The 22,645-nt window shown below is 43.1% G+C and overlaps 1 protein-coding gene across 1 annotated transcript in view; it reads left to right on the top strand.

The window, feature by feature from the left end:
* The first annotated feature begins 1,354 nt into the window (after positions 1–1,354).
* The window catches only part of AJAP1 (adherens junctions associated protein 1), a 623,891-nt gene continuing 602,600 nt past the window's right edge, over positions 1,355–22,645 (top strand). The window contains exon 1 of the mRNA XM_086920075.1: positions 1,355–1,816. Within this exon, the coding sequence (XP_086776201.1) occupies positions 1,788–1,816 (29 nt within the window). The 5' untranslated portion in view covers positions 1,355–1,787. The remainder of the gene's footprint in view (positions 1,817–22,645) is intronic.

Here is a 22,645-nt window from a genome sequence, read left to right as displayed (position 1 = left end):
ATCGCGTAATTTCATGCCCTCTGTGGGCATCTCTTTATCTTTGTGAAGAGGGTGGCGGGGGATACGTGCCCTATATATATAGAATTCACACTGTTATCTGACTCTTTACCTGATGTGCATGCCTCCATTTCCACTCTGTAAGCTACCATATTTGACATATTTAGGAAAAATGCCTTCGTGTATTCTTTTTTCAAACCCCAATTCCCCCACGCCCACCTGTGTTGGCGTTCTTCCCCTACTGTTCTTTCCCATTCGCTTCCTTTCATTAGCTTTCTCCTGCTTCAAATATCCCGCCCCAGGGCCCCCACCTCTTCTGTTCTGTCTCCTTTTTTATGCTCTTTCCAGGTTTCTCTTTCCCCCCTGCTGCTTCCCTAAACCAGCGCCTGCTCTTTCATTTCACCGGAGCGTCCTTCTCAACAGGCGCCTTCTGTCTGCCACTGCGTGTGTGTGCGTGCGTGTGGCGCGCGGGGAAGAGGCGGGGCCACTTTAGGTCAAAACTTCAACGTGCTGTAGTTACTGTGGCACTGGACACCCAGCCAGAGATCTTCAAGTCGCTGTCTCTTTGATAGAGGGTGTGGTGTGGTGCTGATGTGGGTTGGCATGACAATGATTGACATCCCAGCTCGCTCCCACCACCCGCGACCGTGAGAAGCATCCTGTGCAGCAATGTACGGACGCAGAGCAACGACTCGTGGAAGTGTCCGCCTCTGCACCCTGGATCTTGTTTTTTAGGAAACGCGCGAGGTGCATCAAAAAAAAAGTCCCGCTTGACTCCCCCTAAGCAGAATGACGCGCGTGTCTGTGCTGTGCCGGGAGGGCTGACTCTGCTGGAAAGTGGGAGATCCGGGAGGAGCGGGGGCTCGGGCAGCCCCGGATGCCTGTGCACCCAGCCAGAGCTGCCGCGCGAGATTCATTGCTGCAGCCCACTGCCATTTCATCACCAAGGCTCCCTTCGCATCTTTCCTCTCTGCCTCCTCGGTCCCTCGGCAATTACTGCAGCCAGCAGCCCCAGCCTAATTCCCTCAGCACCGCTCCATGATTTGCTAAAGCGATCTCTCCAATGGGCTATAAAGCGCCGGGTCGGTGTTTGGCAGCCCCTCACTCCCAGCCTTTGTTCACCTAATACCTGCTCTCTCCCCCTTGCACTTGCTGCTCTACTTTCATCCTTCTTGTCGCACGCGCCCGCCACCCAGCCGTGCGCAGACACCACGTACAACAAACTGCAGAACACCTTTCACCCGCTCTGGAACACCCAGCATGGATGGTCCTGCGCGGCATGACACCAGAGGATGCTAACTTCAGGAGTCGCCCCAGTGTGCTAACTTTCCATTTCTCCTCTGGTTTTCCGCTCAGGCCCGCGGTTTCATTTTTTAATAGCTGGTTTCGTGCAACTGGGTCCCTGCTGCTGTTTTGTGCGCGTTCCTCTCTTTTTATGTTCAACAGTAGACGTGATCGGTGCTCTTTCGCTCTTCCTCGCGAGGTTACACATGCATTTGCCTCCGCTTGTTCCGGGCGTCCAAGCTGACCTGACACAGCTGCCGAATAACTCTGCGTTTCACGAATAAATAAAACATAAATACTGCCTCGCCTCTGTGCAGACATGTCCTCGTTTTGGGGAGCTTCGGCGACATCCGCACTTCTGAACAGCTAAAGCAACCAATGACTGTCAATCTGCTATGGAATACACCCATTTCTAAGTTTGTTTTTTGCGTCATTTTTTCTGTTTGGAGGGGCTGTCCAAATGGATGAGTACATGAAGATCTGATCCCAATTTGTGATACGTGACCATGAGGATAAAACACATTTTAGGCATCAGGTAAGAAATAATCTTATCTCGTTGGTGTCTTAAGCATGTCGCCTCCAGCTAATGTGGGGCTGTTTGTATCTTGTTTTTTTTCTCCTTTTACAGAGGAGATACTCTTTATTTTATTGTGTAACCAAGGTACCTTCATTGTTTTATGTGTGTGCTTTTTCCCCTTTCCTGTTTTTTGAAAGCAGCATCAGTTTGGCTACCATACAGCCAGATTGGCTCTATTATTTCACGAATTCCAGCGTGAATTCCTTTAGAATGGCAAAAACCAAATCTTTCTTTACCCTGGTTTCTTTATTGAAACAGTAAGATTTAAATCAAACTGCACGTACCCAGCTGCTATTTAAACAGCGACTAGACTAGACACTACATGCAAAGATTTTTTTGTAAAGGTGATGGTCTATCGCACATTCAGTTTTGTTGCATATTTTCATTTTCAGTGTAAGTGCTTAAAGAACAAACATCGATCACAAGATCCCTGAAAGATGTTTTATTATTGCTCTTGGGGTTCTGGTGCGCGCATTATGCAATTCTACCCATCACCACATCTGAGATAGGAGTCGCATAATTTAGGTGATCTGCAAACTCCCGAATGGTGCCTGCATCCTTGCTGCGAAGTATGAACGCACAAGTAGAAGTGAAGCATCGGGTCGTATGCCTCGCATAATGGAGAAAGGCAGGTGTATGTAGAGATAAAGTTTGAAGAAGCGTTCCTGCATTGTTTGCTTTTCATGACAGCATGGTTTTAACCATTATTTGTGCATAATGCACGTCTACGGCTGTGCGACGTTTCTATTTCACAACACTCCGACTCTTGTGAAAACATAGGGAGGCAGCGTAAATGTCACTCGCATGTAAGGCGATTTAACTCTTAACTGCGCATGAAGTCGGGGCATTCCTTGGAGACGGTTTGATGTTGTCTCTGTTTCCTGACAAGGGACTTTCGGAACAGACCTGCTCCTCTCTACTTTGTCCGCAAGGGGGCGATAGACTCCTACGTTGGCTTCTCTCTGTTGGAACTGAATCTCAAATGGGCTGCATCTGTTCCCAGTACAAAGCATGGCGTTGTGGAGCCAGGGGATGAGTAGGAGTCTCTCAAACACCCTGCCTTCGGATTCCTGAAGGCGGTGACTGCTGGAGGTGCTTTTGTTCGCACCTTCTAACGTCTCGCGCAGTCTCAGCCCATAGATTCACGTGACACTAATTAGGGCCCGCCTTTCCAGCACGCTTTGCCTTTTTTCTATTACTTCGATAAAAATCTTTTTCTGGGAGGTGATGGCTACCTTGGTCTTTTTGTCATTTAGACAACTCTTTCGCCCCCTTTTCCTACAATAGCCTCTTTTTACAGCTCTGAAGCGTAGAGTAGATACAACAATGGAGACGTAGCACAAAACTCTTCACACAGAACAGCGTTTGTATACGATTACTGTTTGTTGTTACCTCTCAAGCAAATGGTACTCCCCTTTTCGACCTCCGTAGGCTAAAATGCCATGTCGACCCTAGGTCACCGTCCAGCATACCACGCTCGACTGTACTGGTGAATATTTCAAACTATGGCGCACTTTTTAAAGACTGGCATACGCATGCTTATTATTGGAATAGCCATAAAACAGGACTAGAATTGACTCAATTTTTTAGACATATATCATATAATCATATAAACTGGTTCATTTTTTATAGGCACACCAACGGTAACATCGCAAATTCTATTTTATACAACGTTTTTGAAAGAGGACATCTTTGCTGGTTACGGCATTTCACATTACAGAAAAATCCCACAGGTGGGTGTGCTGCGTGTAAGACTGTCGTGTATCTTGTGACCAACGAGACGTAGGGGCGAGACATGAGAACACTTCTCTTAGCGAAGACACGACGCAGGTGGCATGTTATAGATTTTCACGTACGCGTGCCTACAAGGGACGCACGGTCCTCTTTTTAAGCCTCACATGTGGCGTGTGCCCTCATTTCAAGTCTGACACGGGCTTTCCCTCATTACCACTGAAAGCGTTCACACTACTGCGCAATCGTTTATTTATTAAGGCAGGAATTAAAGCGTTTCTGTTTGTTCGTTTGCACTTGCGGGTGTGTGCGTGAACGCCTTTGTGAAACGTAATGGCATTGTATGTGTTGCTTTTGCTTTTTCATTTCAAATATAACAAGTGGGAGCACAGTGCAGGTAAAACTACAGCCAGAATAGGATGTGATTAGTGGGCACGAGACAATGAGTTCATGCCAGCCTCGGGGCCCCGCCTTATCATGCTGTCACTCACCAAATGAAGAAACGTAGAAATACACGCACAGACAAAATACACGAGGAGTTATTATTGTTCTTAAAGTACACCTTCTACTACATGTAACTTATCAGACCTGAAAAAAGTGTACAGGTGTGTGTATTGCCTTTTTTGTCTGAGACTGCTCTGGTACAGTGGACAGGAGCAGAACGGAGATGGGCATACTTAATTCCAGACGTTTTCAAAACCTTATCATTAACTATGGGGGTAATATTATTTTTTAATTTTTTTAAACGGGATTACTGTGCAATTTATAAAGCAGTATTAAGTAAAAGGTGTATTCTTCCGTTCAGAATGCCCATGATTGTCCTTATTTCTTAGTGAGTGCGTGTTTACAAACTGCCACAGTCCATACATTAATCTAGCTCCATGCATCCATCCGTCCAGCCATCCATCCATCCATACTCCCATCAATTCAGCCTTGACCCATCAATCCACCAACCCATTCCTTTGTAATTCTATCTGTTTACACACCGCCATCATCCATGTGTGATTCCATCCATCCATCTATTTATCCATCTATCTGTCATCCCATGAATTCAGTCTTGACCCATTGATCCACCAACCCATTCATTTGTAATTCCATCCATTTACACACTGCCATCATCCGTGTATGAACCCATCCATATTTCCATTCATCCATCCATCCATCCATCCGCCCTCCCATGAATTCAATCTTGACCCAGTGATCCACCAACCCATTTATTTGTAATTCCATCCATTTACACACTGCCATCATCCGTGTCTGAACCCATCCATCTATCCATTCATCCATCCATCCATCCGTCCTCCCATGAATTCAGTCTTGACCCAGAGATCCACCAACCCATTCATTTGTTATTTTCTCCATTTACAAACTGCCATCAATTGTTTCTGAATCCATCTATGCATCCACCCATCTGTCCTCCCACCAATTCAGATTTGACCTGTCAGTTTGCCAACACATTCATTTGTAATTTCATCCATTTAGATACTGCCATCATCCATTTATGAATCCACACATCCATCTAGCCATCTCTGACCCATTGATCCACTAGTCTATCCATTTGTTTCAATCTTGAATCCATCCGTATGATTTAAGCCTTAGTTTAGCATTCTGGTTACTGCTATATGACTAGAAATGGGAATATTATAATTGAAATGTTCCCTTTAAATTTGCAAAATTCTCCATGAAAGTTTTATTTTCAGCAGTAATGTTATTTGTTACAATATGGCTTCAACATTACCTCATGTTACATCATGCTGTGCATGTCCTGCTCCACCGTTGCAACCACATCTCTTCTCTGTATGGTTTCCGACACACCTTTAGTTCAGTTACCTGGTATAGAAAGCTGTGGCCACTCAGAAGAGATGCAACCTGACACAGGGAGATCTTAGGCCAACCTTACTTTGAAATGTAAAAGTGAAAACATACTCAGAGGCAGTGGCGGCCAGCACAGATGGGAGGAAGGGGGACGGGAGGGGGCAAAGCAGGGGAAGCAGGTATTAAAAAACAAAAAACGTACCTTCTTGCTGCTTCTTTTCCTCATTTCTTCTCCATAGTCCTCCCTCACTGCCCTGAACAGGAAGCATACCCAGACTCCCAGTCAGCCAATCATAACGCTGCCTTAGCAGCATTTTGGCTGGTCTTGGCACCATGTTTCAGCACTCAGACACTGACTGAGAGCCTGGGCATGTTCTCCATGAAGGCTGTAATGCAGACAAGCAGTCATTGCGCACTTAAGAGGATGCTACCACTCTTCCCCTGCCCCGCCCCCTTACGCAAAGCTGTAGGAGCTAGGACAAAATAAAATGATAATAACACCAGTTATTATAATTTTAAATGAATAATTTTATTTTCTCTTTATTTCACTGCTAAAAAGCAGTGGGGCGATGATCTTCCGCTTTAGCGGAGGAGCCGCCACTGCTCTGAGGACGAAACAGTCAGGAGTAGCCACCCCAGAGCAGTAGCACCAAGAACCATATCTCCAGTAAAGCCCCTGGAGCAGACCTAAACAAGTTTTAACTTGTATCCAGGGCTCCCTGGTGTTCACATTGTTCATTCCCTCTAGTTAAGCACGTACCGGGCCTCACTCCTCCTAGTTAAGCATGTACAGTGCCCCGTGATTGTGTATACCAAATGTGGTCACAACAGTTTGCCTTGGATTATTCCTGAGGCAAGAGCGGCGTTTTGATTGTGCTACTGAACTTAACAAAATTCCTTATTTTCTGGTTCATCAAAATGTGGGAATTTTCCAGAAATTTTGTGCTACAAAGAATTGTATTTTCCTTTGTGTGGTGAGAATGCATCAATATTCTTTGGGTCTTAACCCCTTCGATGCTTGTGACGGAACCCTTCCATCATCAGTCATGGTTGAGCTGTGCTGATGACGGAATGGTTCCGTCACAACCACACCCAGTTATGGAATGTCCAGCACACTGAGGAAATCAGGGCCGCACGAGTCACAAAGGACCTAAACCCTTCACATGCCTCATTTTTTGGTACAGCTGTGATACTTGGATACGTTCCAAAGCTAATGCTTAACTTGCAAGACTTTATACTCAGTGCTTTAAATGGGCAGGTACTATCAGGGACTGAGTACCTGCACTTCTTTCATTTGAAAGGCAGAGTGCCTGCACTTTTCAGCACAGCTGCAATACATTTAAAGAGACAGTATTAGCACTTCTCAGGAGCAAACAGGTACTTTGAAGAGGGAGTATCTGCACTTGCATATTTCCAAATGAAACACTGTTTAGGCTGCTATTCAGCAGTAGTGGTTCCTCAAGGTAGTGCTGCGGGGTATGGGGAGGGGTGGGGGAGGGGTAGGGTGGGGGTAGTTATCTTCGGCATACAGCCGAATGGAGGTAAGTAAATAAATAAAACAAATTACATTGTGCGCGCAGCATCGCCATTTGGCATTGCAGCATGCGCAATGTAATTTGTTTTATTTATTTATTTCTTTACTTACCTCCGTTCGACCGCATGCTGGAGTTTACTACCCTCCTCCCTGCCCCTCCCCCACCCTGCTCCGCAGCACTCCCTCGAGGAGCCGCTACTGCTATTCAGTGCCTCTGTTTAATTTTCTACTTTGTTCTCGTCACTTTTATTAGCTCTTTATCCAGCATTTACGACTTCCAAGCTTGTTGGCATATGGCAATATGGACCAATTTTCTTATCTTAACATAAAGAAATACTTTACATTTACAGAGCCCTCATGTAGCTCGTGGTTGGGAAAATATGCAACATTCTATAGACCCTCACTGAACTATGAACCCATCTGCAGCCAATCCCATCAGAAAATTATTGTGCACAAAAATTATCTTCACTACTCTTCAAAATGTTTTTTTTCCATCTGAGAACTATATTGATAAGAGATTAACATTTAAAAAAACTGTGAAAATCAAGTGCTTTGCAAACCAGTGAGCTCTGACCAGTTTCAAACTGCTTTTCTTTCTTGGAATCGAAGGATATTAGGAGGAATGCCTGTGATTGGACACACGGGTTGTCCAATCATTTCAGTGTATCTATGCCATCTCCTGCACTCTTATAGGTTTCTCCCACTCCAATGATGTATACTATATGATGTTGCTGTTCCTTATCCTTCAGAATACTGGGGAACTGGATATTAACAGATAAAGAGAGACAAGCAAACACCCCTCTTTCCCAGCATTTAACCTCATTGATATATAAATGCTAACTTTTGTAACTGCAATACCTCCTGTGTTTAAAATTATTGTTGAAATAATCGATGTACTTGTATGAATATATTCATATGAATCAACTTTTCACATGCAGGGGCTGGTTTGAGTACAATATTCCTAAACTACCAATCCAATCTTGTGCATAGCTTTAGTTGAGCAGGGTCAGTTGCTGTGCCTTCATTGACACGTTGTTATATTTTCAAATCACCACTGTCAGATATATTAGGTCTTTCTTGCCAAATGTGCTTGGAGTGACTCTGTTAACAGCCAACATATAGCAATTTCAAGTGGATAACATAATGCGTAATCACGAACTTTTCCTGGAGGGGACTATTTCCCCGAAGACAGTTTTTCCATATCACGTTTTGAAGCATGCCAACACATTAGGGGATCCATGCCCAATGTTTTACTGTCATAATCATGCTGTGAAGCCTCAGTTGATATTTATCATCGGGATTATTTGTGCGAATATGTTAATATTCATAAAACAGTTTGTTGGCTCATCTGTTTGAAAGGATTCTCTGTTTGCGAGATGATACATTTATTTGCATACATTTTATTTTCATTGACTGCAGAGACATAATCATTCAAGTGATTGAGTAAACCAGCAAAAACTATAGGCAAGTGTTATAAAAATAGCACGATTTTGCAATTCAGTTAAATTTGAAGCAGCAGCATTTTGAACTATAATTCTCGATAAAAAACGGAAGACTGGCAAATAAATCCCAGGCAAACAAATTAGTATGTTGAATTTTTTATTAACTTTGGCCTTTAGTTAAGCAACATGTTGAAAATGTACCCACGGCAGTAAAACAATCATAATTGAAGCGGACACGTCGCCAAATGTAATATAGTCTCTGCTTGATGTCCTGTTAAGGTAACTGTAAATGAGGAAAGGCACGCTCAATTAAATTAGGACGCTGTGCCAAAAATATCCCGCTAAATAGCAGCCCACTTGAAGTGCAGCAAGCCATGAGATGCTAATAAATGTAAATGTCCTTATTGCAAAATATGTCACCTTTTATAGTGTATGTTTAATTTTCTTTGCAGCCTCTCATTATCTGCTGACAGCTTGTGTTATAACGATTTTCTTTTTTAAAGAAATCATGACTGTGTCCAGCGATGTGCTTGCTCATCGTGTGTCAGTTTCTTTCAGCTCCACGCTCTACGCGGAAGTGATTTGGCCAGTAATCAATGTTGACTCATTGACCATGTCACATATCAATTCCACTCAGGTTAACTGAGCTAGGAGTCCATGAAAGAGTTTGCGCTTTCACGCAGCCTTTAGTAGCTCCAGTAAAGGTGGCTGTGTGAGGTTACTACAGAAAGTGATGTCTGCGGAAAACGGGATCTACTCGTATGAATTATCAAGAGGTCGCACGCCAGGTGGTTTAATCTGGATACTGTCATTCCAGTGGATAGCACGTACATTGGTTCTGTGACTATATTGACTTTTTTGAAGCCAACAGCATGTGTGATATAATTGTGCTTTGGAGTGGATGGCACTATCATAATCTTTGATTGTCTGGGTACTTTATGCCTTCTTTGACACATTTTCCAACCCCACCCTCTTCCGAAATAAATTCGTTTCACTTTTCTGGTCCACATGCAAACACTCGTTATTGCATGCACTGGTAGTTTAACACTTAGGTCTGAATTTGTAGATTGGCAAACATTCATATGATTTAGAGGCAGGAATATTTTAAATGTGTATTTATGCTGATGGGTGTATGTTATAAGTTATACTGAAAACCTTTGTCCACCAGCACAATGCTTTAGGTCTTGCTGCTTCACAAGTTTTTGTACCCATGTTGCAATCCTCCCTTTCATTTATATGCTACCTTATTTGTTGTTAAAGGCTTGCTTTCATCAGTTGAAAATAACTTCAGTGAGTGACCATTTCAATTCATTGAGTTTTCCCTGATGGTTGGTTACACACTCTGGGGCATATTACCAACAACTAGCGATACTTTTTGTCTCTAACTTGTCTAGAGACAAAAATGATCGCCGCACATCGGCGATTTTTATCGAAGATAAACCTTGCTATTATCAAGGTCTATCGCAAATGCGATAAAAAACGGCCGCAATGCATGAATATCGCTGAAAAGTCAGCGATATTCATGCATTATCGAGCAAATGCTCTTAGCCATGTTATCCACCTCCCATTGGATAACATGGCTAAGAACTGCTCAGGGCAGGTGTTAGCTTTTGGAGATATTCGCACTTAGCGCGAATATCTCCAAACGTTGGTAATAGGAGATAGCGATGTTAGAGACTGTTTCCAGTCGCTAACATCTTGGCATGCCCACTTTGCATGTCATTAGTGATAAATATCACTGAAATGCAAAGCGGGGCCCAAGATGGTCGCTATCTCCTATTAGCTGTCGCTAACTGGTGTTAGCGACAGCTTGGTAATAGGGAGATAATTTTATCTCCGCTTTCTTGGCTTTTAAAGCCAAAAAAGCGGAGATAAACCCCCTCGATAATATGCCCCTCTGTTCCATAGACACTTTGGGAAAGGAGGTGTGTGGAAAAGGGTTGTTGGATATGTGGTGCATTTCCTCAGTGGGCATATTGTGACTGACAGGCAGTGTGCACTGTCCCTTCACAAATAGCTGTGAGGAGCAGGCTAAACATTTTTTGCAAAGGGTGTGGCAAAACTGTGATATTCAGGAGAATGTGGGCTCATTTGTTGAATTAGCTGCCATTTGTTTTGAATGCGAGGGAGGGTTAAGCACAGAAGCAGTTACGATGGGCGGTACTGGTAGACTTTGATATGCTGAACTGGAATGGATTGAAATAAAGGGAGACCCCATGACCAATGCTGTCTTTTGTTACAACTTATATTTTAATGTGTCTCATTTTATTTTCTCTTACTTACATTTGTTTTTATCATTTGCTTAATGCACTTTCATTTAATGGGTTTACAGCTTGTATTTTTAGTCTTTACCTTCAGTTGTTTAGTATTTTATTTCTTATGTTGCTGGTAGAAACCCTAGGTATTATTGTGTTTGTTACCTTAAATCGTGCATGTTGACCATCGTCATTGCAATACAACACAAAAACTCCACCTGTATTAATCAATGAGTGCTGAAAAAGTCACTTAATATAAACGGTCTCCCTCCCAGGAAATACTAGGTCAACAACGGGACAAACGAATGTGGATACATCGATTTGTTTTAATCAAAGTTCATGAGAAACATAGTTCATACATTGTGAAACATTAAATAACAGAATACAATCAAGGCAAAAATAATTATAATACCCCACACAAAAAGAACGGATCTGCGAACAATCACAATCACTCTCACTCATTCATTCACAAACGTCCAACTACTACAGAGGTAGATTCATCTATGAAAACAAAAAATTCTAGGGACAGTCAAAAGGGGGGCGAATACCTAAGGTTCAGTTGATGATCAAAGAAGTAAAGTGACTAGAAAATTTGCTGGTATATATAATATTGTGTCCTTTCATCAATGAATAAAAATACAAGCTCGACAAATTTAGCAAACTAAAGTGAACATTGTCACAGAAGGGAATGTAAAAGTTGGCAACGGGGAGTGTCTTTCTCCACGATAAATAAAAATAACAATATTGGAGGAAACAGTAGATCATGTAGGTTTCGCCAGGTAGGTTCGTGGTGCCGACGTACGTTTCGGTGTGCGACCTCAACGGGGTCTCACCTTCATCAGGGCACAAACCAGTGACAAAAGTGGGGGTATCTGTTTATGGATAAACAGATCCAATTAAAATGATAAACATGGACACAATTCAAAAGTACTTTAGCGTCTCTTTTTGACAATAGGTAGCCTTAGAATTAGCTAGGTGGGAGGGAAGACCAATGAGTGAACCGAGGATAAAAACAAGAGACCAGAGATAGCCGGGAAGAAAAAGATCAGTGGGAGCACATAGCACTGTTTAAACTTGGTAGTAGAGAGTGCATAGGGTAAAATCAAGAGGAGATAACAGAACAAGAGTTTGGGTACAGCCATGAAAGAAAAGTATCAAGGGATAACACCATGTAAGGGTAGAGGTAGATATCACCCATTCCAATTGAGAATCACCCGAGAAAAAATTAGAAAGATCTTGGTAGAGTTACAACTAATAAAATGCGCAAATGGCCCAGTTAGAGGGTGGAGCCGGTAGATGTTAGCGAGAGAAAAAGTTCAAAAAGGGGCGGCACATACCTGAAAGCTCAATGGGGAAATGAGCAGGTCAATGGTTAGCCGCGGGAGTAGGAAGGGTTCCTGCAACCCACAAATAATAAACAGGAGGAAAGGGGAGATAAGGATAAGTGCATTGGTAAGATTGCTGGCAGGGGGAGGGGGTGGTGGGAGAGGGGGGAGGTGGGAGGGCGGAAAGGGAAAAGGGAGGGGGGAGAAAGGGAAGGAAAAGAGGGTAACATCGAGGGAGAACATGCTCTGTTACCCACCGGGGACAGGGAAGAGTCGCTGCCTTGAGGGTGAGCTGGCATAAAGAAGGGCAGCGCGCAGCCGCGGCCGGTAGTGGGAGTACCGGACGGGCGGTGATGTGGGGAGGGGGAGGGGCAGGGTGGGGGGTAGTAATGAATGGATTACGGACTTTAACAGGTAAGTAAACATAAAAATAAATAAAACGAATTTCGTTGCTTGCACTGCATCACCAAATGCGATGCAGTGCGCACAACGAAATTTGTTTTATTTATTTTTATGTTTACTTACCTGTTAAAGTCCGTAATCCATACATTACTACCCTCCTCCTCCCCACGTTACCGCCTGGCCGGTACTCCCACTACCGGCCGCGGCTGGCAGCGCGGTAGATCAACTAGAGAGGTGGAAAGATCCTCGTAGGGGTATTACATTCCGAGGCGCTGCGTCTTAAGGCCCGGACAGGGGTGTAATCTATATATAAGAACGAGCAGGGGTAGGGATTTAGACCAAGTGATAAGCATGGAAGAATAACGAGCAGCAAGATCAAGAAAAGTCAGGGGTGACATTTACCTGTAGTGGGGGTAAATGAAGATGAAAGAAGGGGCTGGCCGGGGAGGAGGAAGTTTACAGATGGAGCTCGAGGAGGCCGCCCTTCAAGAGGCCCGATAAGGATCCACCTGGGTCCGGTGAACAAAGTCGATAAGTCTGCAAGTCATTGCATCTCAAATACGATCTAAAATTTAGTGTCCGGCAATAGTAGATTATAATCATTTGCTTACATTTATCTGAAGGACTGTTTTTACTTCATGAACGTCTTTCATGCAGTGATTTGTAAAGTGGGCTTCAACAAAAAAATTAGAGTAACTTGACCACGACAATGTTTTCATTGGGAGCTAGGTATTACAATACTTGTATTTAGGAATAGAGGGGCATATTAGCAAGGGCATTATCGCTGCTTTAGCGGCACTTTTTGCCGTTAAAGCAGCGATTTTCTTTTTGCCCAATCACCAAGCTGTCGCTAACAGCAGTTAGCGACAGCTTCCAGGCGATAGCGACCGGTTTGGGGCCCGCTTTGCATGTCAGCGTTATTTATCGCTAATGACATGCAAAATGGGCATACCCAACGCATGCTAACCGCGATTAGCGCCAGGATTTTACACCTGATATAAACCTGACTTAGCGATAATAGTCAATGGGAGGTGGATTCAATGTCTAAGTCCCCACCTGCCTATTAGCAAGATTTTCCTTAGCGATGGGATTTTTATAGCTGGAAATCTCACGTTATAGATGGTATTCGCCGCTATCGCTGCATTTTTTACCGCTGTGGAGATAAACGTTGGTAATACTGCGTTATCTCTGCGAGAAAATCCAGCGATAGTAGGCGATAAAAAAAATTGCGCTAAGCGCGGTTTGTGATAATTATCACAAGTTGTTGCTAATATGCCCCAGAGAGAGGCAATCCATGAGCTTAAGGCTTGGTGTGAAGATGTACATCATGCACTGGTATAGCACACTGCTAGAGCGCATTCAGATCTGATGAAATCTGATGAGAGATAAAGATATTTTGATGAATGTTTATCTAACGCACATATTTAAAAGATGTGTGATGAAACAAGGATATAGAAAGGGGCTTTAAAGAAGTGAAAGGAGAGAGTGGATTTCCACAATGTGTCATTTTTTTCAAGGTTAGAGATCAATTTTTGGAGACTTGATTTGATTTATGATTTTTTGACAAAATGCACCAAGAGCAGAGGTACTTAAGAGCTATTGTAAAAACTAGTGACAAAGGGGCAATGGAGATTTGCTCACCCTACAGCAAAAATGGCATCATCATGAATTGCAGTAGACTGTAATCAGATGTCATCATAATAAAGATAGAATACATTCAATAATTGTTTTTGAATTGAAAGAAGGAGCATTTTATATGTTCCAGATGATAAGGATGGCGATTTATTGCAACACTTGGTTTTTAAATGTCTGTTTAAAGAGGCTATTTTTAACACAAATAAATCAAAATACTAGGAAGAGTGGGCACCAAGGTTCTAGCTTGCAACAGAAAACCAAGTACTTCAACTCCTTCTTGGAGACTGTTGGCCCATCAATAGCTGCCCAACGCATTCAAGGGTAACGAGAGCTAAGAAACCTAAACAAAAAAGATGGAACTCAATCTAACAAAAGTTTGTGCATAACAATATCTTGAATATTATGTGACCATGCCCACTAACAAATGGGTGGAATTCAAGTAGTGGCTCAGTCAGTGCTTTATTTTATACAGACAATACATCTAATATCTGGGTTCTTTCAGTGTTATCAGTCAGTCATTATATGGAGACTAAAATAGAAATAATAGCAATAGGTAAAATGTCAATTGGGTCACCAATAGGCCTATGTGTATCTTTATTCGGTTTTCTGTTCCTTAAACTGAAAAGGAACCTAGTTTCTGGTAAAAAAATGGTTAACACTACTACGAAAAGTTGGGATTTGGTGTCCTTTTAGGCATTATGGACAGAAGCAAATATATCTACTATATACATGATAACAGTATAAATACATAGTGACATAGATCTTTCTAAAGCTGGTTATATTTATGTGAATTTGAGTAGTCAACAATATGTAAACATTCTCCTTTTGGCATCCTGATTGAAATTATACCATCTATAATGTACTGAAAGGGCAACCCCACTGGTATCTTCTTTCTAGAAGGTAAAACATTTTCATCCTGGCATTAGTTTTGTAAACTTGTACCACATATTTTGTGAATTAAAAACCCTCAAAGGATTTTGTATTTGGATGGACAAAAACAACCTCTTCCTGAATCTTTTTGGCAGATAAGTACAAATGGAATAGTCAGAGGAGTTCTAGATGTGAATGAAGCTGGGGGGGGGGGGGCTGTGGTAGCAATATTGTTATGTCACACATGCTATTGTGAGTCTGAACATCAAAATTTACTTTCCATAAGCTTGTGAATTCTTGAACGTAAAGTAGAAGAGTTTGATATGATGGTTTAAAGGAGAATAGGACAGACCGTATTCGAAATGTAACTTTTATATAGTATTTGAAGGTATGCAAGTGGGGACTCCTCCTGTGATTAGACCACCAAATTAACCTTCTTCAGTTTTGATTGATTGAACCAATAAAGCAAAAAAAATGTTTGAATGTTTTAGTTTTTTATTGTTCAAACTAACAGTCACAAACATATAGTGGTTAGGGGTGATATTGGGGAACTCCAAGGAGCTATCATATTTGAAAAAAGACTTCAGTTATCCCTTTGCTAACTTTTGAGTTCATAATAAGTACAAGTCTAGTGTAGAACTATAGCTGCAAACATATTTCACACAATTGGTTTTGAAAGTAGTAATTATTCTTCTGCGCATGGTAGTTTTCTGAACATCTGTAATACGCCCATATAGTAATTAATTCCTCTAGGTGATTTATATTTCTTGCTATGAGAACGAAAGGAAGTTTTATAAAAAAGCAACTCTCTAGCTAGAGAATTGTCCCTGATTCCTGAGTCAAAATTGTGAAGCTAGTGAAAACATACATACTATAAGCAGTACCATACCATTAATCCAGAAGAGGGCTGTTTTCCACAGTTTTGACTGGGTATTATTGAATTTGTATATATGTTTAGCAAGTTTTCAATACAGTTACAGGGTGCATTTTATATGAGAATTTCTATTTTATTGTGCCTCATCCTATTATAATGCTTAGGATTGTTCTTAAGTGCTTAAGAGGAAGGGAATTGATGCAATATCATGTAACTAGTATTGCTAACTAAAAAATACCTTTCTTGAAATGGAAGAGACGATATATGCTGACAATTACCTAACTCACCTCCCACAATAAGCCAGATTCAGTAACAAGTCTCCTCTAATTTTGTTTGCCATTCAATATAAGTTGTATTGTGAATCAAAATATCAGTTGTACTGGACAAGTTTGGTGTGTAGGAGGCAACAAGCAAAGTGCAAGACAATTAGGAGATAAAGAATGTGATGGCCAAAATGTAGCTGAAAAATGATAAATAAACTATTTGAGCAGGCTACGGCAACTTCCAAAGCAAGAGTCAAACTTACTGGACCTCTGTCATAAGTTTTCATTCTTGGTTCTCATGATAATGAATCTCTTTGGTGAAGTTATTTGCGTGCTAAAACTAGCAGTAGGTAAAATTATCAGAACTAATATTGCCTGGGATAAATTTGGGTTCTACTCACGGTGAAGAATTTTGAAGGTGAACAACATGTTATCAATACGGAAAGTCCGGACAGGAGCTGGACGATAAGAAAGGTACTCCATGTTGTGGCTGTTGTGCCTCCTGAGATAGCCCCAGAGCAGGATGGGTGTGGTTGATATCCAAGAGATATGTGTTGCCACATGGTGGGCTTCAATAGCTGACTCTTGGCCACATTCCTGGCTCCTTAACTGATTGCTTGACCTATTTTTCTATGAAATTATGCTACCAAATGATAAGGCTATGCTAAGTTGTGTCCATGATTCAATTAGGCCAATACTAGCCCTCAAGTATAAGTGCACGTGGGCACATTAACTAGAGACAATGACAATGAACATTTCTGCTAGTGTTTCAAACAAAGCTTCGTTTTTGAGGTGGAGAATAGTTCTTTCAACTTCAACTAAACTAAATGTGGGTACCACCCACTGCAACCAGACTTTGCTTCTTAATCTTTGAGGTACCTGCAACTGAAATGAAGGGAAACTCCACAACTGAGGAAGATGTCACTGGGGCTAAGCCAGTCGACTGGCAGTGCTATCCTGCAAGCAATTATTAGTTAAGCAAGTATACTTACCATAATAGAAGTCCCTTCCATTGACAATGAAACCTCAATTCCCTATATCTATTAAATCAGTGTCATCTGAGAGTATTACATATAAGGAGAACTTCCTACCCTATTTGGTTGGATTGTTCTCACCTCTTAAGAAACCAGTTAATACCTATCTGCTTTAGAGATGCTCTTTCGTGTTTAATAGCACAGCTGCAGTGAAAATAGATAAGTAAGTGTGTGATTGCTGTAATTTCCAATTGCAATTCCCACTCCACCCAAGAAAAATAGCAAAGTCTCAAGCTTTTGAGGAAAATGGTGTTGTAATGTACGGTATTATTAATTACGGATCGAACGGCCAGCCAATACATTTCTAACATTAATTTAACATTGGGGTTGTTTGGAACATAGTGGCTGCTATTGAGGGAAAGATGAAGGCGTGTGGCTGAGGCAGCTCCAGCACCCAATAACGGTTGAACGAATGAAGCAGCTGTCTGTCCCCTCACGATAAGTCAATAAGCGGCACATCTTTGAGCCATGAGTAGACAAATGAGGCTTCCAATGGGATCTCTCGATATATTTGTTTGTTGGTACCTGTATTTGCATTTGCTTCATTGGTACCTGCATTGGCACTAGCTTTTAAACAGCCGGAGGAAACTGCTTGCTCTACCAGTTCATACTGTGGTGGCTGGCATCTGCAGACTTGGTGTTGGTAGCAGTGGTGGTGCTGCTGGAGACACTGGTCGAGGGTGAGCCTGGTTGTGTGCTCTGGCCCACTAAGCCACCAGGAGTAGGGCGGTTGGAGCCAAGATACCGGGCCACCATGGTCTAGGAGGACACAAAACAACGACCACAATAAAGAAGAGAAAGGTCAATCCTTAGTATTTAACCTTTTAGGCTTATATTCAAAAGCAATATTTAAATAGGCTGTCCAAAACACAACAAACACATGTACAGAAACATGTAGTGAGGATACATTTAGTGGAAGAGTCGTGACTGGTGACTGGGTGTTGACAACGGTCAAACCAAAACAAACCAAATCATACAATAACATAGAACAATACATTCAGGGTATCCACTGTGCAATACACTAGTCTTAGGAGGATACATTATTTCTTAGGTTCCTTTAGACTCTGTGTTTGTATATAAGCCTAAAAGGTTAAATACTAAAGATTGACCTTTATCTTCTTTATTGTGGTCATTGTTTTGTGTCCTCCTCGATATATCATCCACAAAGTAATTTGTTTCTTGTTTGTATTCAATACGTTTCAAATCAAGTGTGTCCCCAACAGAACCACTTTTGTGTTTATATCCCTTACCCAGGTTCTGAGGGTTACTGGGTTACCCCATTACTTTTAAGGGCCATCGTGGTCGTCAAGCTGCCCAAGTTGGGCAGAGGATACCTTTAAACCCGGTGTCTTTTAATAGGGAGAGGGACAGGGCCTTTGTCACTACCCAGCAGTCTGAAAAGTGCTAAATTTTTTAATGTTAAATTACCTTTGAGTTAAAAAAAAGGGTAGGTGATTTAATTAGTGAAAGGAGCAGGTCCCAGTTGACAGTTCCCTCACGCTGCTTGAGCCCTGACTCAGTAGGCACCTTCTGTTTTTATCTCTGCCAGTCTTTGCTTTTTTCCCTGTATTCATTTTTGCCGTTAACTCTAATTTATGGTTCTTGCCACTGTCACTTGACTTTACATGCCTTTGTTCTTGCCTGCTACTTTAACTTCGTGCCTGTGACTTTACTGCCTTATGCTAGTTCCTTATTGCCTTCTGCTAATTGTTTTGCCTTGTTGGCTCTATTCTGACATTAATGCTCTCTGCGTATTCTGTCCTTGTGAGTGTAGCTTTTGCTTTTTTCGTTTTCCCCTTGTTTTGTGCCTTTTTTTGTGTTGTTGGCTCGAATTTGTGCTTGTGATTTCAGTGACACTCGCCGCTTGCTTTTTAGCTTTCCTGGTTCCTGCCGCTCCTGCGTCCCATTTCCTGTGCCCCTTCCCCCTCCCAGGACCTACTTAATGGAGGTTTCAGCGTGACCATGCAGTGGCCACGCAGCAATCATGCCGAAGGCGTGGTAAAGGCAAGCCCATATGCGCCTTTTCGCACATGGACCACGCCCAGTGCCAGGAAACCTGGTGCCTGCTGCTACACAGGCACCAAGCTCAGAGGCTTGGATTCCAGACCTCACAACAACAACTGCTGCTGCTCCTCTTTGCACTTACAGTGGGACCATTCACCTCCTGCCACTGCCTTTTCTCCGGCAAAACTGTAGCTTCCATGCACGCAACTGCCGCCACCACCACGCCATCCACAACCACGCCTGCACAACTCCACTGCTTCATGCTCAATGTTCAATGGCTCTGCAAATATGCCATTGAGATCTGGGACACCATCAGCTCCCTCAACCCCAACGTCATCTTCCTCAGCAAGACATGGTTCAACTCTGCATCTGCACTGACTTTGCCCTGCCACGGCCAACAGCTACCTGATAGCTAAGAGACTGCATCAACAAACATAAAGGGAGGATTACCATCATCCACAAAGAATCCATCCTCTGCACCACTGCCATGAATGACTCCACACCATTCATGGAACACCTAAACTTCCAACTCAGAAGAGACTGCAAAACCACCGTCAGAGGAACCCTTGTATACAGACCCTCAGGACCACATGCCGGTTAATCCCTGAATTCATCGCTCCCCCAGCTCATCCCTGAATTCATCGCTCCCCAATCCATTGACACCGAACCCTACACCCTCCTCGTAGACCTCAACTTTTACTTTGACAACCCCAATGACACCAACACAGTCAACCTTCTTGAAAACATGAACAACATCGGGTTCACCCAGCTAGTCACCGACCCCACACACATCGCAGGACACATGCTCGACCCTATTTTCACAGCCAGCAGCAGAGTCAAGTACAGCCATGCCACCTTCACAGGAGTCAGCAGCGATGCCATCAGACCTTCCAGCACCTCACACGGCAGCTGGATCAAAGTATCGAAAAGCTAACGGACCGAAACCCTCAACACCTCCCACCCCTACACCACTATCAAGAACGTAACCACCTGGATCTCAAATAGCACCAACAGAGTCACCCAAATCAAACCCACCAAACTCACAAGATCCACCAAACATACCAGCTGGTACACCTCAGAACTGAGAACCACTAAACACATATGGAAGCATCAAAAGGAAATGACACACCAGCAAGAAGCCCACCTTTCAGTCCACTGGTCCTGAAGGAGAAGAGAAGGAATGTCTTAGCTGACTGCATCAAAGGCAGCTCCAACCATAGCAAAGAACTATTCAGCATTGTCAAGGAGTTCTCCAACCCTCAGAGACTGAAAACACTACCACTCCCACCCAAGTACACTGCAACACCCTGGCGGGCTTCTTGCATTATAAGATCTCCAATATCTACAAAAACGTTGAGCCCCAACCCAACAACAATGACATCCTCAGCCTCCTCGCCCCCATTTGCAACCTCCGACCACCAGATCACTGCCTGTGATCGGTTCACCATGCAGAGAACACTGATGCTCTCCATCCACTCAGGAGCACCCATGAGGCCATGTCCCCACCACATGTTCAACCTCAGCAATAAGACCATCAATGACAAGCTCATAGCTATCTTCAACACATCCATTACCTCAGCCACCTTCCCAGTTCAGTGGAAGCATGGTGAAAATCAAACCCTTCCTCAAGAAACCAGCCGCTGACCCAGATGTGCTAAAAAACTACCAGTCCATCTCAGTGCTCCCCTTTCTTGCCAAAGTTCTCAATAAGACCATCAACCTCTAGCTCACAGACTACCTGGAGAATAACACTCTTCAGGACACCTCCCATCTGGATTACATTCAAACCACAGCACCCGAACTGCCCTGATCGCAGTAACTGACAACATCAAAACCCTCCTAGAGTGGGGCGAAGTGGCTGCCCTGATCCTCATCAACCTCTCAGTGGCATTTGACACAGTGTTTCACCACACCCTGATCAAGAGGCTTCACCAAATTGGAATCCAAGAGGACATTTTCAAATGGATCACATCTTTCTTCAGAATTAGAACATAAAGGATCCGCCTCCCACGATTCATCTCAGAGCCCAAGAACATCATCTGGGGCATCCCTCAAGGCTCATCCCTAAACCCTACTCTGTTCAACACCTACACAACCCCCTGCCCAGCATCATCACAAACCACAAACTGAACATTATCTTCCACGCAGATGACACCCAGCTCATCATCTCTCTTTCTGAAGACCTTTCCACCAGGAGGGCCAACTGCCATTTGTGCCTGACCAGTGTTGCCAGATGGATGCAAAACATCTGTCTCTAGCTCTACAAGGGCAAGAGAGAAGTACTGATCTTTGGAAACAACACCTCCCCATGGAACGACTCCTGATGGCCTGCTGAACTGAGACCCCCCCCCCCCCCCCCCCCATGAACTACATCAGGAACCTGGGCATCATCTTAGACAGCAAACTCACCATGAAGAACCAGATCAACGCAGTTTCCTCCCCCTGTTTTCTCATGCTTTGCATACTCCAAAAGATATTCAAATGGCTCCCAGTCTCCATCAGGTGCACCATCACCCAAGCCCTCGTCATCAGCAGCATGGACAATGTCAACGCACTATATGCAGGAAACACGACACGTCTTCTGAAGTGACTGTAGACCATTCAGACCTCAGCAGCTCATCCTCATCTGCCCAGGACAGACCCACATCACACCCCACCTGAGGAACCTCCACTGGTTTCCCATCCACAAAAAATACCAATTTACACACGCCTCAAAGCCCTGCACAACCATGGACCAGCATACATCCACCACTGCCTGGGCTTCTGCCAACCCTCCTGACACTTGCAATCCACCTCCTTCTACCTCACTTACACCCCCCACATCTGCTGAAACAACAGTGGGGGATGTTCTTTCTCCTACGTCACTGCGAAGTCCTGGTACAGCTTCCCCCTCCATCTCCAGACTTAACCCTCTATTAAGGAATTTAGAAGGGGACTCAAGACTTGGATATTCAATTGAGTCTCCCAAGCAGCCTGGATCTCAGCACCTGGATACCCTCATGGTGATTAGCTGTGAGCTGTAAATCCTGTTTGATTGATTGAAAGACAAGCAGGAGTGTGTGGTTGTTAAAGAACAACAAAACGTTCCACCTCTCATGATACACATTGGTCGCCATTTTGGTTTCAATGGCTTTCACTCATCTTAGTGACGTCAAAGAAAGAGAAACGTAAAATGTGATTGTTCACAAATACATTGCCATACTCGCTTCACTTTCTAAGTAAATAGGAAACTCATTGTTTTAAAAAACAAATTAAAATACTTCCTATTACATTATGAAATGTGAAATATGCGTTTCACTGGAATTTGTATTAAGTACATTCTAACATCAGAATTGTTATTTTATAAGAGGAACTCTCTTACAAAATGATCTTCAGTTTTACCACCAGCTATGTGACAGGTTCCGAAAGGACTAACACATTGGTCCTTCTTTTATGTCTATGTACAGAGTGACCCAAGTACAGAAATAACTACCAGAGCTGGCATGATGGAGCAACTTTGCATGCACACCCTGTAACTACACAACTCGCAAGCTTCTTGCCCAAATCCAGCTTCCTGATCAAATCCTGCTGAACCTAGGATCTGGCTCTTAACCGCTTAACTGC

This window comes from Lissotriton vulgaris, chromosome 5, assembly GCF_964263255.1.
Source record: "Lissotriton vulgaris chromosome 5, aLisVul1.2, whole genome shotgun sequence".
NCBI lineage: Eukaryota > Metazoa > Chordata > Amphibia > Caudata > Salamandridae > Lissotriton > Lissotriton vulgaris.
The sequence above is the reverse complement of the archived record's forward strand: the minus strand, read 5'-3'. Positions and strand labels throughout refer to the sequence as shown.